The sequence below is a fragment of the Zootoca vivipara genome, chromosome 7 (assembly GCF_965207765.1).
Source record: "Zootoca vivipara chromosome 7, rZooViv2.hap1.1, whole genome shotgun sequence".
NCBI classification, from domain to species: Eukaryota; Metazoa; Chordata; class Lepidosauria; order Squamata; family Lacertidae; genus Zootoca; species Zootoca vivipara.
The window spans coordinates 33,612,584-33,627,812 of NC_142590.1; the positions used below are offsets into that span (position 1 = coordinate 33,612,584).

Here is a 15,229-nt window from a genome sequence, read left to right on the forward strand (position 1 = left end):
ATGTTACAGTTTAATTTAATTTAATACAGTTTAATTTACCCTGTTCCCATTCATTACCTCAATATATTGTGTGTTCATGCGCACACGTGTGTGCGCACATATATTGAACACTGTATATAACCCCCAGTTGCACACTTCATACATACTTGCTTTTTAGAGAGTTGGGCTTCTACAGCTGCAATCACTGGTTGCAAACCAGTGGAAAGAACATGCCAGAAAGTCATGTTGCACTAATGCCATTCATTTCAGTAGAGTCCTGTAGCTTCTTTTGGGGCCTCATTGAAATGAATGATGTGTATCTTTTAGGTTGGATTTGTACCATGTACAATCATGGTAGCAGTTACCTATAGCCACTTTATAATACTTCACTTTCCATACCAACTTCAAATCTAAACAACTGAGAATTCTGCCTAAGTATTCATTTTTTTAGGAAAGAGTATACTGGCTTCTTATGCAGAATACAAGGCATTCCATTCACTTCAAACAAACACCACATAAATTTTACAACTAGCAATTATGTATGGTATTACTCACCACGTCATTTCTTGTCTACTTCCCTTGCACAAGAGTCCTGCCTAAAAGTACGAAACGCTGCAAAACACAAGTTCATAGAGAATAATATATGTAAATATTTGTGCAAATAAAAGTATTTGCATGGCCCAACTACAGAAAATGTCCTCTATGTATAATGAACTCCTGATACAATCAAATTCTTGCATTTCTTTTCTCTTTAATCTGCTGTACTGAGGAAGTTGCTCTCAGGGTATTTGTTACAGAGATTTTTTTTAAAAAAATCATGTAAAATTGTTCTGAATGCATTTGCATTTCATAAAAACTTTGCAGTGCCAAGTTCTAGAAGATACTACATACACTGGGAAGGTAAATAAAATTCTTACTAGTTTATTTTGTATGCTGTTAATTTTCCTCTTAACTATTTTCCTAAATAGAATTTATTTATGAGATTGAGAATTCTAGCATTAAGGGTCAACTTTTTTTAAAAAATGTATATTCTGTAGGCTTTATATACTGTAAGCAAGAAGAAACCAGAAGGAATTTTATGTCCATATGTATTTTTGTACTGGCTTAGAAATAAATTTTGGGACAATTTTTCCATGTCTCAGTTTTAAAATTTGTTGGTTTTATTACTGGGTTCATCAGAACCAAAACCAGTTTCTTTTTCAGTAACAGGTCAATGTATTACTGGTAATGTTTGCAAAGAAGTATATCTGGTTGGTGTATCACAATATAGGTGTACTATTCTACTCACCACTTCGATAATGAATTTTGTTTGAATAGCATTTGACTCAAATTATTGTCACTCAAGACCCCAGCAGCATGTCAATAAGTGATGGATTCCGTTGTTTCCCATAATGCTTTGTAACATAGCAGTCATGGCTGATCATACAGTAAACATAGAGCTATGGCTTCAAGAATCTCTTCTCCTGACCTGGATTGTTTTGAAATGTTAATAATACATCAGTATAACACGCATGTAAAGTTCAATGTGCAAGGCTGTGAAGACTACTACTGAATAGTCCAAATACACCATCAGAAAAGTTCCACAAGCTTTAGTGACACAAGCTTCTCTTAAAATAAACAGAAGTTCCACTCTTAATATATTCAGTTGTATTTATGTAAGCAATGTGTTTAAAAAAATACTTTGTAATCAGCTTTTCCAGAATTGCAGATGGCGAACTAGGGAAGGGACACAGGGATTACCAACAGTGCAAAAGTACTATGTGAAAAATTTATAAAAACTAATTTGCAAATTTTTAATTTCTTTCAAAATATCACTTTAAACCCTTTTATAAAGTCCAACAGTCAGACCTGTTGAATTGAAGGTTTGATTCAGACTGCACGCAATGCACTTCATGGATCATGACACAATAGTGCTCAAAAATATACATTACAATTACTATACACAAGCTGCACTGACTTTTCAATCCAATTTGGAAGCAGTCTTTTTTTCTTTTCCAAACAGAACTGAAAGCTTTTTGAACAGGTTACTATATTACTAGAATTTTAAATAGTACTACTAGTGCAATGTCTTATCAAGTTATAGTGGCTGCATTTTAAAGAACATGAATAAAATATTGTATAAACACCTGGATAAACAAAATGCACATTACAATTAAATACTTAATGAACAGCTGAGCATTACATATTGATTATGGAATGTCAGGACTTTTCTTAGGCATACCATTGAAAGTAAGATCAAAGACCAAAGTAAAATTTCTGAAAATGTACACAGTGCTATATTTTACTTACAAGCCTGAGAACAATATACTTAGAAACTTTCCTATGAATTGTTTTGCAAGCATTTCCACTTGCAAAATATATAGGTAAGGAAGAAAAATAGTTGCAATAAAGATTTCTAAAAGCATTGTGCTGCCTTGCTCTAACATACTTTATAGAGACAATCTTTGATACGAGGCTATGAAAACTTTGGATTCCCATATTGTAACAATTCTGGGTTTTGCCAACTTTGTCACCTCCCAAAAGCAGTTCAGTTTACAAGATGAAGGCTTTAATCTATAGAGGCAAGTCATGTCTGATGGGAGATACACTGCTTCTGAGTTCTAGACAATAAATATTAGCCCTGTAAGTTAGATCACATATTCTGCCAAAACATTTCAGGAGAAAGCAGGGGGCTCTATTAATAATTAAATAACTTAAGTGACATCTACAATGAAATGGAGGTTCACATAATTAAGACCAAACATCACACATTTTGCAAAGGTACAGAGTTATCGGGCCAACTTGAAACAGCATGGTTGTAACTTTTAAAGCAAGCCTCAAGACAAGTAGATGGAGAAAACTACAGATAGCCTGATGTAAAAGCAACAAAAACAATACTTCCCATGAGTCATTTTACATGGCAATAAGGGACAAACATGGCAAACCTCTACCATGGCCATTATCCAAATCCACTTATGGATGGGAATCATGGCTACTGGGGCCATTCCTGCCACATTGTCAAGGACTTCTGTCTAGCAAATTATTTGTTTAAAAAGGTTACCAGCCTTTACAGTACCTCATAGACACAGGCATATTCATACATATATATGCAGTAATTATTCAAAGACACTTCTGCTTCCTAAGAAACAGTAAGCAGCATAAATCCAAGTGAATTCCTTGGAATGTATGATCAGGCCCAAATATGAGCTGTGCATTTGTTCCTCATCAAGGCTAACAGACCCATTTCACAACTACACTGTGCTCACTGAAATGTACAAATAATTAATGGACAATGTAATGCCTGACCTTGGCTAACAAGATTTAGCAACATTAAAGCATTTAAGGTTGTCTCATCATAAAAATAAATCTGAAAAAGAATTATAAAAGCAAGAACACTTGTGCAATCAAAGCATTGTCCTAAATTCCAAAATTCTAAGTCACCATTTGTCTCAAGATAGAAATTTGAAAAATTATGATATTCATAATTGGGTGTGAATTTTAAATATTTAAAATTTTTACCGCTTTCTGAAACATGACTATTACTTTTTTTAATAAAAAAGCTTTAGCAAAATAAAATGAAGCTGACAGATCAAATCTCGTAAAAGTTTACCATACTGTACAAGTTATGAAAATTACACACTTGTTTTTAGAAATTACAGCTCAATCATGACTTAAGTATTGTAAAAATCTTTCAAAGGCTACAAAGAATCTGGAAAAATACAGAATGTATCTCTTATATCCAGATAAGAATATGGAAAGACATCACTGATGTCAACAATTTTACATATACAAACCTGACTTGGTTTATTTTTAAATATTTCTATATATAAAAAAATATTTTCTCACATACAACTTTCAGGATTTACAGGCATTCCTTAACCACCCAACATTGCTTCTCTTCCTATGGACTGATAAACTATTATCAGATCCTCACTTGTTTTATGAATCCTGCTTTACAATTTTACTTTATAGAATTTGACATTGATGACTTTCCAGAGTGTATTTTGCACAGTAGTTTATGTATGTTTTCCTTGAAATGCTAAACAGGAAGCAGTCCTTTTCAATAGAACGTGCTCCAATTAAATGTATTATTCAAGATTTTAAAGGTATGCTGTAACTTCTTCAGTCAGGATTAGGAAGCAACCAAAATGTATTTCAAAATCTCAATAAATTATATTAAAGGATTTAAATCTGTAAGGGTAACCTACCAACCCTGAAAATTTTGGACACCCCAAAAATTGCTTGAAGGAATAAAGCCAAACATTCAGTCATCTACCATCTCCTGTTCTTCAAACTTTCCATGGGTCACTGCTTCTGGGTAAATCTCTGAGGAACCTGGACTCTCCTTTTCATTGCTATTGACTCTTCTCCTCTTTGCAGGTCTTTCATTTTTTTCTTCAGGATCATTTTCATTCTTTGAATTTGAATGAGCATGTTTAGAATGATTGGAAAGGTTTTCAGTTTCATAGCCATTTGTATCAAGATCCACAAGAGGGATTTTTTTGCCAGTTGTTGGTCCATTTATGTGCAATCCCTCAATTTTCACTTCTTCTTTACTTGATAGTTCACCTGGCCCATTAGTGGATACACCTATATCATAAGGAAAACAAAGAAAGACTATGAGCAAGGACTGTAAAAATTGCATTTTGGAACAAGTACTGGTACTTAAACTTATGACCATTTACAGGCATAACATAAGTAAATTCTATCAATACAGAGGCTATGTAATTGCCGCAATCCACTTTAGTTTATCAAATTTCCCATTTGAGTTTACAGCACCACACCACTTGTGTGTCTTTGTGAATCAAGAGTAGATTATTGAACTGTTCAGAACCCCCATGGGATATCTGCAATGAGCTTTGGAAAATGTTTAGATTAAGAGATATCAGGTATACTAAGGACATAGAAATTTTACATACCATTTTGATTACTGCTGCTGGTTATGTTGTCCTCTCTCTCCGAATGGCTGGTGCTGCTGTTAGAAGTTGTGGGAGGTGGGGAGGGAGCCCGACTAGATGCAGCACTTTCACTTTCATCTAAGAGTCGATCCATGTAATCCCTTTAAAGGCACAAAGAAAACATTTGCTCTTCAGCATGGATAGAGCAGATAAGTCAAATATAATTATTTGCCACCAGGATCTTCATTTTCTGTTCAAAGTGCTGTACCAACAGGGTGGCAAAAGGGGAGAAATAGGACCATGTGGGTGGCAGAAACAGAAAAGAGGGTTAAGACCACCCAACTTTTGGCTCTGATCCCATCCATTGCTTGGTATGCAGCAGCTGACAGGTTACCCTTGAGGAAATTCAACTCCCCCAGCCCCACCCACAAAACAATTTTTCCACCCTTGCTCTAGAACAGTGTTTCCCAACCTTTCTCTGACCGTAGCCCCTTCTAATCTTGTTTCCTTCCTGGGGCCTCGCATGGGTGTAGCCTAGGGGGGCAGCTGCTCCCCAAAATAAGTAAAAATCAATACCAATCTGAGGTCCTGCCCCCTAACAAAAATATTGGCTGCACCCATGCACACACCCCTCCTACTGGTAGAAAGGTAGCTATTTAAATGTTTCGTTTGTAAATAGAACATGTTTTATTTATAATTTTTATAATTTATACAAAATACAATTACATAAATGATAGGAACATAATGAAATATTGCTGAAGCAGAAAAGCATACAATCATGGAGCTGGAAGGGGCCCCGAGAGTCATTTTTATAGTGCAACCCCTTGCAATGTAGGAAACTCATCTAAAGCATCCATGACAGATGGCCATCCAACCTTTGCTTAGAGACCACCCTGGAAGTTGAGTCCAGAACATCCCGAGGGAGATCCATATTCCATGTATTATAAAAATTAAAAACACTTATTTGACCCTAGTTATTTAACACACGGGGAAAACCTACATATACAATCCAAAAGGCACACAGAGTTCTGTATAGGAGAATTTTAAAAAGCAAGTGGTCCTCACTGACCTGCTGCAAAAAGATATTGTCATCCGGAGGAGCCCTGGCTGCCTAGATAAAACACTATAGCCTCACACTTACCTGGGAGTAAGGCCCACTGAACTCAGTGTGGCATTCTTCTGAATGAATACACAGTTATTTACTTGATGCAAGTCAGCAGCACAGACGACCCCACTCAGCTAGGCACTGGGGTGGATTTCACCCCATGCATTGCAGAATTGGGCAGACAGCTCTGATCCACTTGAGGCTGGGGTGGATTGCACCCTGTGGCTTGCAGAGTCAGGCCCAGGCTGCCACCGAGCCCTAGCAGCTCACCCAGCCCTACCCACTGCCACCCCACTACCGCATTTACCTGACCTGGGGGCTCTGGATCGCGGGCTCTACTAGTCAAAATGGGAGTAGAGTGATCGCCCTCTCCACCGGAAATGAAACCAGGATGGCTCCAAGAAAATGCACGTGGCAAAAAGGAGCACTAGGCCCTGGTAGGCCGCCCCCCTACTCGCTTGTGATTGACCAAGTGGACAGTCAGCCAATCAGGATTTTTAAAAAAATGCTTCCTCCTCTTCAATTCTCACTTCCCACTGTGGCCCCTCGTGCTGTGGTGCCCCATTTATGCGATTTTCACCTGTGGCCCCACTGGAATATCGGGGGGGGGGCATATGGCCTCTGGTTGGGAAACACTGCTCTAGAACATCCTTCCAGTAAGACAAACATTAGTGGAAAGCACACAGCAGTCTATGTACAAATTTATTTTAAATTTTGCAAGGACATCAATTGTAGAAAGAAGCAGTACTGCAACAACTGTGGAAACAATATTGTTCCTACTTGCTAAAGAAACAAGACTGGACAAGACAACAACAACTATTTATTGCCTTTTTCCATTGGAGGGTGGCATACACATTCTTAAACTGAAGTCTCCATCAAGCTCACTCACTCCAAAATTAGTTTTATATAAGCTTATTTTGCTGTAAGTCACAGCAAACTTCTGTGTAACAAGCAACTAACAAGTCTAATAAATCAAACTGCTTGGAGACAATTATGCCAGCTACTATTTTTCATAGAACTCTACTCCCTTGGTTTGACATTACATTGCTAGGTACTGTAGTATCGGGAGGTTTTTAATGATTGATGTTTTTACTATGTTTTTAGATATGCTGTAAGCTGTCCAATTATAATTCTAATAATTGCCAGGTATAAAAGACAGACAAGTGCTGGTGTGCTAGGAGAGCCAGCCTGCTGGACTTAGATCAGAATCTAACTGAATGCTAGACTTAGACAGACCTGGCTCCTTGTAAGCGGAACTCTGACTAGGAAGAGCACAGATTCATTCCCCATTTCTACACACACACAAAACCAACCAAAATTGATTACAGCTTACGTTACACCAGGATGCAAGTTGTACTTCTTTTTACCAAATCGCGTCTGTTGGGCAAAGAAGTCGTATCGTTCCGATTTTTTCCACATGTAGTAAAATGCTATGCATTCTCCAACAGATCTCGTCCGTACCTTTGAAAAATGAGTAAACCAAATACTTACTCTGCTTTCTATATAAACTTAAGAAACACACTCTGAGATGATCAGACTTGGAGTTGAGGGATTATTTAAAATGGGGGTATTTAGGCAGATTTAACACCTGATTTAGCACCTTGCCGATTGCCTTAGGGGAGTGCCCCTGAATGACCAGCCAAGTAAACTGCCCTTGCTTCTCTCTCCCAAAACACCACATTACATGTTAAGCTAGATAGGGTAAATACCCTGTTTCTCCAAAAATAAGTCGTAGCCATAAAATAAGCCGTGGCAGGATTTTTAAGTATTCAAGGAATATAAGCCATACCCTGAAAATAAGACATAGTGATAGGCGCAGCAGCAATGCCGGCCGCGGCAGGAGGAGGAAAAAAAATAAGACATCCCCTGAAAATAAGCCATAGTGTGGTTTTTTGAGGAAAAATAAATATAAGACGGTATCTTATTTTTGGAGAAACACGGTAGCACGGTCTTGCTCAGAAACAGATATGCAGTGTTAAGGCAATTTTTGCTCTGGACTACTCAGTCGCTTGTTCTACACCCAGGTTTATTGCACTTTGGTCTTTAAATCATTACTCAATTCACTAACCTTATTTGCCTGAATCAAGTGAAAATCCTTTCCATAAGCCTTCAATCCTTGTTCAAAATTTCTACATTCTTCTTCAGTCCAGACAGATAGTTCCTCTAAATTTAAGAAACATAATATAAATGCATATAAATGAAATTATTATTTAGTTTATCTGTATACCACCCCTTCATCCAAAGATCATAGGGTGGTTCACAACATAAAAATACAAAAAGAGAACACAAATTACATAATAAACCAAAAACAAGAAAACATTGAAAAGGCCATAAAATGCTCATGGAAGGGGCACACAAAGAAGGGCCTTAGATGATGTTCGCAGAGTCCAGGTTGGTATATACCCTATTCGCCCGAATATAAGCCACACCCGCAAATAAGCTGCACTTTTAAGATTCAAGGGGAGGGGAGGGGGGAAAATACAATAGCCAAATATAAGCCGCTCCCTTAAAATTGGGTTACAGGCTGAAAAGCGCTACGGTTGGTAGAATTGTAACTCTGAGCCCATTTAAGCCTTTGATCTTGCAAGCCCATACAATCGCTCAAATGGCAAATCACTATTCAATTGCTACAATTCCGCAGGCACTCGCACCTGCAAATGACAAATGAACAGTCTCGAGCTAGCAAATTGGCAATAAAACATATTTTTTTGTTCCGTTTTTACTTTATGTCTGTTTCAGCATCGATATCGTCAAAGCCCATTTTTATAAGGTCACAAATTTAAGTCGCACTTTAACTTTTCACAGTTGGAATTTGGAAAAAAAAGTGAGGCATATATTCAGGCCAATACGGTATCAAGAAAGGTGGTCCTTGAGATTATTGCATTCCTGAGCCATTCAAAGCTTTATAGTGAAAACCAACACTTTGAATTGGGCCCAGAAACTAACTGGCAGCCAGTGTAGTTGGGACAGGATTTACATTATATGCTCAAGCTATCGTGTCCTGATGAGCACCCTAGTCACTGAATTCTGCACCAGCTGAAGTTCCCAAAGTGCCTTCAGAAGCAGCCCCATGTATCATATTGAGTAATCTAGCCTAGAGGTTCCCAGACAACTAAAGTTAGGCTATCCCTGTCCAGATAGGGGTGCAGCTGGGCCACCAGGCGAAGCTGATGGAAGGCGCTCTATGCAACCTGAGGCCACCTGAGCCTCAACCAACAGCAAATGACCCAGGAGTAGCCCCAAGCTACAGACCTACTCCTTGAGAGGGAGTGTAACCTCATCTAGAGCAGGCAACCTCCCATTCATCTGTTCTAGGGAACCACCCAATAACAGTGCCTCAGCTATAAGTAAAAAAATTAGCGAATATACATAGTCATACACAGACATCTCTTAACCATAACTTTGGGGGGATGGGTGGAAAGAGATTGAATAGGAGGGGATTGTTTACTATTTACACAAAAAGCACAAATGGGGAGCGAACTGCTTGCCTTGTTGCACCCTGTGCAATCTTATCTAATTTCCAGATCACATCTAATGTTGTATTCTACTGCTTTAATCTCTAAATTGTTTTCCCCTAACAGTATTACAACACAGTATAAATGTTAATCCCACCTCCATTTTATACTGTATATGAATGAGACAGATGTGTGCATAGTTGCCGTATCAAATCTACTTAGGCATATATGTTATAGAAATTAATTAATTAATTAATTAATTAAAAAATTGTCCAGTGGCACCTTAGATACCAACTAAGTTTGCTCTGGGTATAAGCTTTCGTGTGCATGCACATGAAAGCTTATACCCAGAACAAACTTAGTTGGTCTCTAAGGTGCTATCGGTCAATATTTATTTATTTATTTATTTATTTATTTATTTATTTATTTTGACTGTGTCAGACCAACACGGCTACCTACCTGAATATATGTTATAGTTGGACAATTTTACAGGTTATAGTTGGACAATTTTACTAGGACTCAGTTATATTTAAAGAAACGAACTTTTAGAATCACAGAATTCTAGAGTTGGGAGAGATCTACAAGGCAGCTAAAGCGTCTCTGCCAGATAGCCATCCAAACTCGGATTATTCCTCGCCAAGGAAGGAGAGTCCACCACCTTCTGAAGCAGTCCACTCCAACGTCAAACAGATCTTACTGTCAGAAAGGTCATCCTAATGATTATTTAGAATCTCCTTTCTTGTGATTTTTATCCTTTGGTTCAGATTCTACCTTCTAGAGCAGCAGAAAACAAGCTTGCTTCATTCTGTGTTGGTCCTTTAGATATCTGAAGATGGCTATCCTATCTTCTCAAGGCTAAACATACCCAACTCCCTCAACTGTTTATCTTAAGGCTTGGTTTCCAGACCCTTGATAAATCTTGGTTGCCCTCCTCTGCACAGATTCCAGCTTTTTTATATCCTCCTTAAACATTTGTCCCCACTGAAATGCGTTTTGATAGTTTTGGCCCAGTTCTCCAACCTGTTAAAGACATATTGAATGCTGATTCTATATTCTGAGGCAGCGTTTCCCAAAGGTATAATAATTGTGTATGCCTTTTGAGTTTTGTCTTACCACTGCACCACCTTCTCAGGCGAATATAATTTGGGAGTAGTTTTAATAATATTATTTTATATTTGAATTGTTTTATGCAGCTAAAAAACCTATGATAAAGTAAAACAAAAAATTATGCTGCCTACCCTTTGAAACCCATTCATGTACCCTAGGGGGTATACGTACAACACCTTGGTTACACCTGCAATTTTGATGAGCATCCCATCTATTCCTTCATCCAAGTCACAACACCAGACCCTACGGCACCCCACTTGTCATTTTTTTCAAGAATAACGAGGAACCATTGATTTGCACTCAGGGTTCCATCAGTCAACAAGCTACAAATCAACATAATAGTAACTAATAAGTACACTTGAAGGGTGGGAAAACTCTTGAGAGTAAACTAAATTATTGTAATTTTTAAATGTACCTTTCATTTCCTTTTGCATTTTTTCATTTATTTTGTTTCACTGAAATATTTTCATTAAAAAAAATAAAACCATAAATATTAAACTGAATTATTTTAAGACCTCTAAAATAATGTAAGGATAGAAGATATATAGTTGATATATTAAAGGGCTCTTAATGGGATTCTAATGTTCGGAAGCTTTTTAAATTGGCTGTTTTAATTATAGGTATTTTTAATGATAAAATATACATACCTCGGGCTGCTTTTACATTAAATCTTAATCTTCTTAGTGCCTCTTCTATATCAAAATTGCATTTCACTAATTCATACAAAGCCTGGGAAAGAAGGAAGAAATTGTGATCTTCTCAACTATTGTTTAAAAACACTGGAACAAAACCAACAGTTTCTGCTTTTAAAATCCAGTGTTAAGACAAAGCTAGATCCTGCTGTAGAATCATAGAATCGAAGAGTTGGAGGGACCCTGAGGATCATCTAGTCCAATGCCCTGCAATGCAGGAATATGCAGCTGTCCCATATGGGGATCAAACCTGAAACCTTGGTGCTACCAGCACCATGCTCTGACCAGCTAAGGAACATAGATTTCATATTTTTCAATACATATAAAATTCTGAATCCTGCACCACTCAAAAACATTAGGCAGCCAAGATGAGGGAGTATAATGTGACACACAACAAAATAACCACAAGGAATTTTAAAGTCACTAAGAGTTCCAAGTGTCTTAAATACCTGCTCATTGTCTTTAATATGAGATCCTTCAGGAATTGCATCTATTCCTCTCTCATCACCTGTTCGTCTAGAGGCTTCATTAAGGAATTCGATCACTTTCTCTTCAGACAAGTAATCTGGATTCCACAGCAACTGGTCATCATTTTCATACACTAAATTAGAGAAATCAAGACATTATATATTGTCTTAACATCATCTGTCTTTAAACCTATCTACCAAAATTATTTCCATTTACCTCCAAAACAAGCAAAAATGCTAAACAGACTTTCTTGACAGCATTTCTGTCAATAATTCTACACAGAATGTATGGTTTTCTCTAAGAAACCCAGACTTATTTCTGAGTAGATAACACAGGGCTGAGCTGAAAAGCTGACAAACCTGAAGAGTTGCGTTTTACTGGTTCACTAATAATTGGCGGCAACTTGGAGGATACGTATTGTGACACTATGCAAAGTCTAACTCTTGTAAATGGGCAACTCAGTTCTATCACTTTGTTCTGATGGGAAGCTGTGTGCAACAAAGTAAGTACAGTGGTACCTCTACTTACGAATTTAATACGTTCCGAACGCACATTTGTAAGTCGAAAAAATGTGTAAGTCGAATCCCATAGGAATGCATTGGGAGAAAAAATTCATAAGTCGAAGCAACCCTGTCTAAAAATTCGTAAGTAGAAAAAAATCCTATCTAAACCGCATCCAAGATGGCGGACCGAGCTCCATTCGTAAGTAGAAACATTCGTAAGTAGAGGTACCACTGTACTGTATTCACTCATCATTCATGACAAAAAGCATTGGGGATTGAGACTTCTAACATCTTTGCTTCCCCAGCACCTCTTGTACCTGCCACCAGAGCCAAATGCTGCAAGATCAGCAGGTGTCGCCCAGTGATGAAGCCCTGGACTATGAGAGTCTTAATAGCTGTTACTTCATCTGTCAGTTCCAGGCCAGGAAATTCAGCTGAATACAATTATACTATTGCCAAAATAAATAAATATTCCTTACACAGCAGTTTTCCAGTAACCAAAATAAAGATTCTTATAGAGATTCATTGTGTCTTGAGCTTGTTTCTCATGGCCATTTTTAACATGATAAAATTAATGGATAGTAACTTTTACCAATGGAATTCATGTGACAATCACATTGCAACATTATGAGAACTGCTAAAGTTTACTTCAATCACGAACCTTATTGGCCACCTTTTTCCCCTACACATCTTACCTCAAATTTGTCAGATCTCTTAATTTGGATCAAATTACCACCATAGCATTAACAGCAATTAAAGTTTACCTTTTTCATTTTCTTTGTATTTAGATATCCCAACTGGAATTTCAGCTTGAAACATGGAACCCACCATGATTTCCTATATAAAAAAACACATTCACAATAACCAGAAGTGTAACTGAGCACCCATTTGTTGCTATCTATGTATATTATTTTAAAAATATTTAGGTTTAACACAAAATGAATGCAACCAATCACTAGAAGATGCAGTTTGAGAAAATAGTAATGACTTCAACTGTCAAGCTTCTCACTTTAATGAGCTAAGTACTCTGTATTCAGGTAGCACCATCCATTTAACCTGGGGACAAGCTATGAAGTAACAGCAACATTCCCTTCTGAACAGTGAATTATCTGTCAAAATTGTTCAGTGTGTGGCTTTCAGAGCCAGATTCGATAAAGAAGATAAAGAGAAGTATTGTTTCCATTTTTAAAATTGACACAAAAGTGCAGATGTTGCCAACAAAAACATGTTTCACAATACAGTTGATTTTGTCTTCTTATATACTACTTAAAAGTCATAAATAACCCCAAGGCAGTTTCCATCTAGCAAATCAAATGGCATCGATAAAAATAACAGCAAATAACCAACAACAATCAATTCAAAAGCGCAAATTGAGATGAAGAATCAGGCATGCCCTTCACATGCTCACGTGAACAAGTGCCCTACACATGCGGTGGGCACCCATTAGAGCTATGGCTAAGAGGAGGAGGAGTTCAATAATTGTGGCACCACTAAAGATAAGGCCCTGCGCCAGGTCTCCCACTCAGTGAACCGCAGCTGCTAGTTGTACCACCAGCAGGGGTTTCTGCCAAATTCAAGAGTGTGGGCTGACATGGGGAGAGGTGGTTCAACAAATGTGTACCCACAAGACGTTAAGGGCTTTATATATTAGTTTAAGCACACTGAATTGGCCCTGGAAACAAATACGAAGAAGTTCAGATCCCACAAAATAAGGACTCCTACAGCTGCATTCTGCACTATCTGCAGTTTCCAGGCAGTCTTCTAGGGTAGCCCAACATAGAGGGCACTACAGTAGTCTGAACAGGAGGTGGCCAGAACATGCAGAACTCTGGTGAGGCTGTCTCATTCCAGAAATGGCCTTTGTTGGCACACCAGCTGGAGCTGAAAATCGCCCCAAACCCTCTGATGACTGCACCCAAAGGGGACTCACAATGTTCTCAAATACCTTCTTGAAAAAAATTACTTTATTTATATAGTAGCCACATATGCTGATATAGTAATACCTTCTTCCAGTCTTCTGAAGGAATATAATCTTCGTCCTCTTCAGATTCCTCTTCTATTTCACTGTCTATATATGAAAACCAACAACTTTTGCTTAAATGTTAATAGCTACTCTGAGTCGCATTCCTTCAGATACAGTATATCCTAGAGACAGTTTTCTCAAAGTTAATTGGGCATTGAGACATGATGTCACAACCAACTGTATGTGACGACTTGTGGCAGAGATCTCCTTACTGAGTAATACAAAGAACTGTAAGAAGCAAGTAGATTACAAATTTGTAAAAAATTGAACCCTCCTATATGGTCATTTAAATATCTGTGAACACCATGGCAATGTATTTACCAAAGAACAGCTGCATAAGCAAAGTCAGAGAAAGCATGAATTCTCAAGTTTGAAATAGATTTTAAAAGGTGTTTTTTTAAAAAAAAAATTACATCCCATGTTGCTGAAACCAGTAGCCAAACAGCTACTGACAATTACTATAAAAGAACACAGTTCTGACTGCTGTCAACAGTATGTTTTAATTCTAGCAAGGCCACTAAAGAAATACTGGGCAGATTCACCAGAAACTGAGTGCAAGGACTGCCACTTGCACAACAAGGCTTGGGTCAGAGGAGCATCACAAAAGCTTCCCTTTCCTTACCCTGTTCTCCAATGGAAGCTAGCGACACCTCAACCTTCAGGAAAGCATCTCATTTTCTGTAAATCAAACAACTGCATGTTCTGAATCCTCTATGTATACAAGAACCACTGATCTAAGTGCTTCTAACACTATTGGGGCTGGGGGGCAGGGAGAAACTGATGGTAGTCTGGGGAAAAATATTTCTAGAAGTCCCAACACGCATGCTGAAGTCCTTCCAGACATCTGAAAGGAACTAGAAAAGGCTCACTGCCTTTGCCTCTCACCATATTTGCCAAATAAATGTTTGAATTTCTAGCTATTTCCTTATATGTATGGAGCCAACATGCATATTACAGATTTATGACTTTGCCCAAAATCTCTGATCGTTTCATCATTTCATAATGTCCCTATCCCCACTA

At 37.8% G+C, this 15,229-nt stretch overlaps 1 protein-coding gene across 3 annotated transcripts in view; it reads right to left on the reverse strand.

The window, feature by feature from the left end:
* Positions 1-1,615: 1,615 nt before the first annotated feature.
* Positions 1,616-15,229, reverse strand: part of MIER1 (MIER1 transcriptional regulator) — a 38,930-nt gene continuing 25,316 nt past the window's right edge. For all 3 annotated transcript variants that reach the window (XM_035121362.3, XM_088673930.1, XM_035121363.3), the window contains 8 exons: positions 14,190-14,254; positions 12,951-13,023; positions 11,665-11,816; positions 11,171-11,252; positions 8,030-8,124; positions 7,295-7,422; positions 4,878-5,017; positions 1,616-4,548 (listed from right to left, as the gene is read on the reverse strand). In XM_035121362.3, coding sequence (XP_034977253.3) covers positions 4,223-4,548; positions 4,878-5,017; positions 7,295-7,422; positions 8,030-8,124; positions 11,171-11,252; positions 11,665-11,816; positions 12,951-13,023; positions 14,190-14,254 — 1,061 coding nt within the window. In that variant the 3' untranslated portion in view covers positions 1,616-4,222. The remainder of the gene's footprint in view (positions 4,549-4,877; positions 5,018-7,294; positions 7,423-8,029; positions 8,125-11,170; positions 11,253-11,664; positions 11,817-12,950; positions 13,024-14,189; positions 14,255-15,229) is intronic.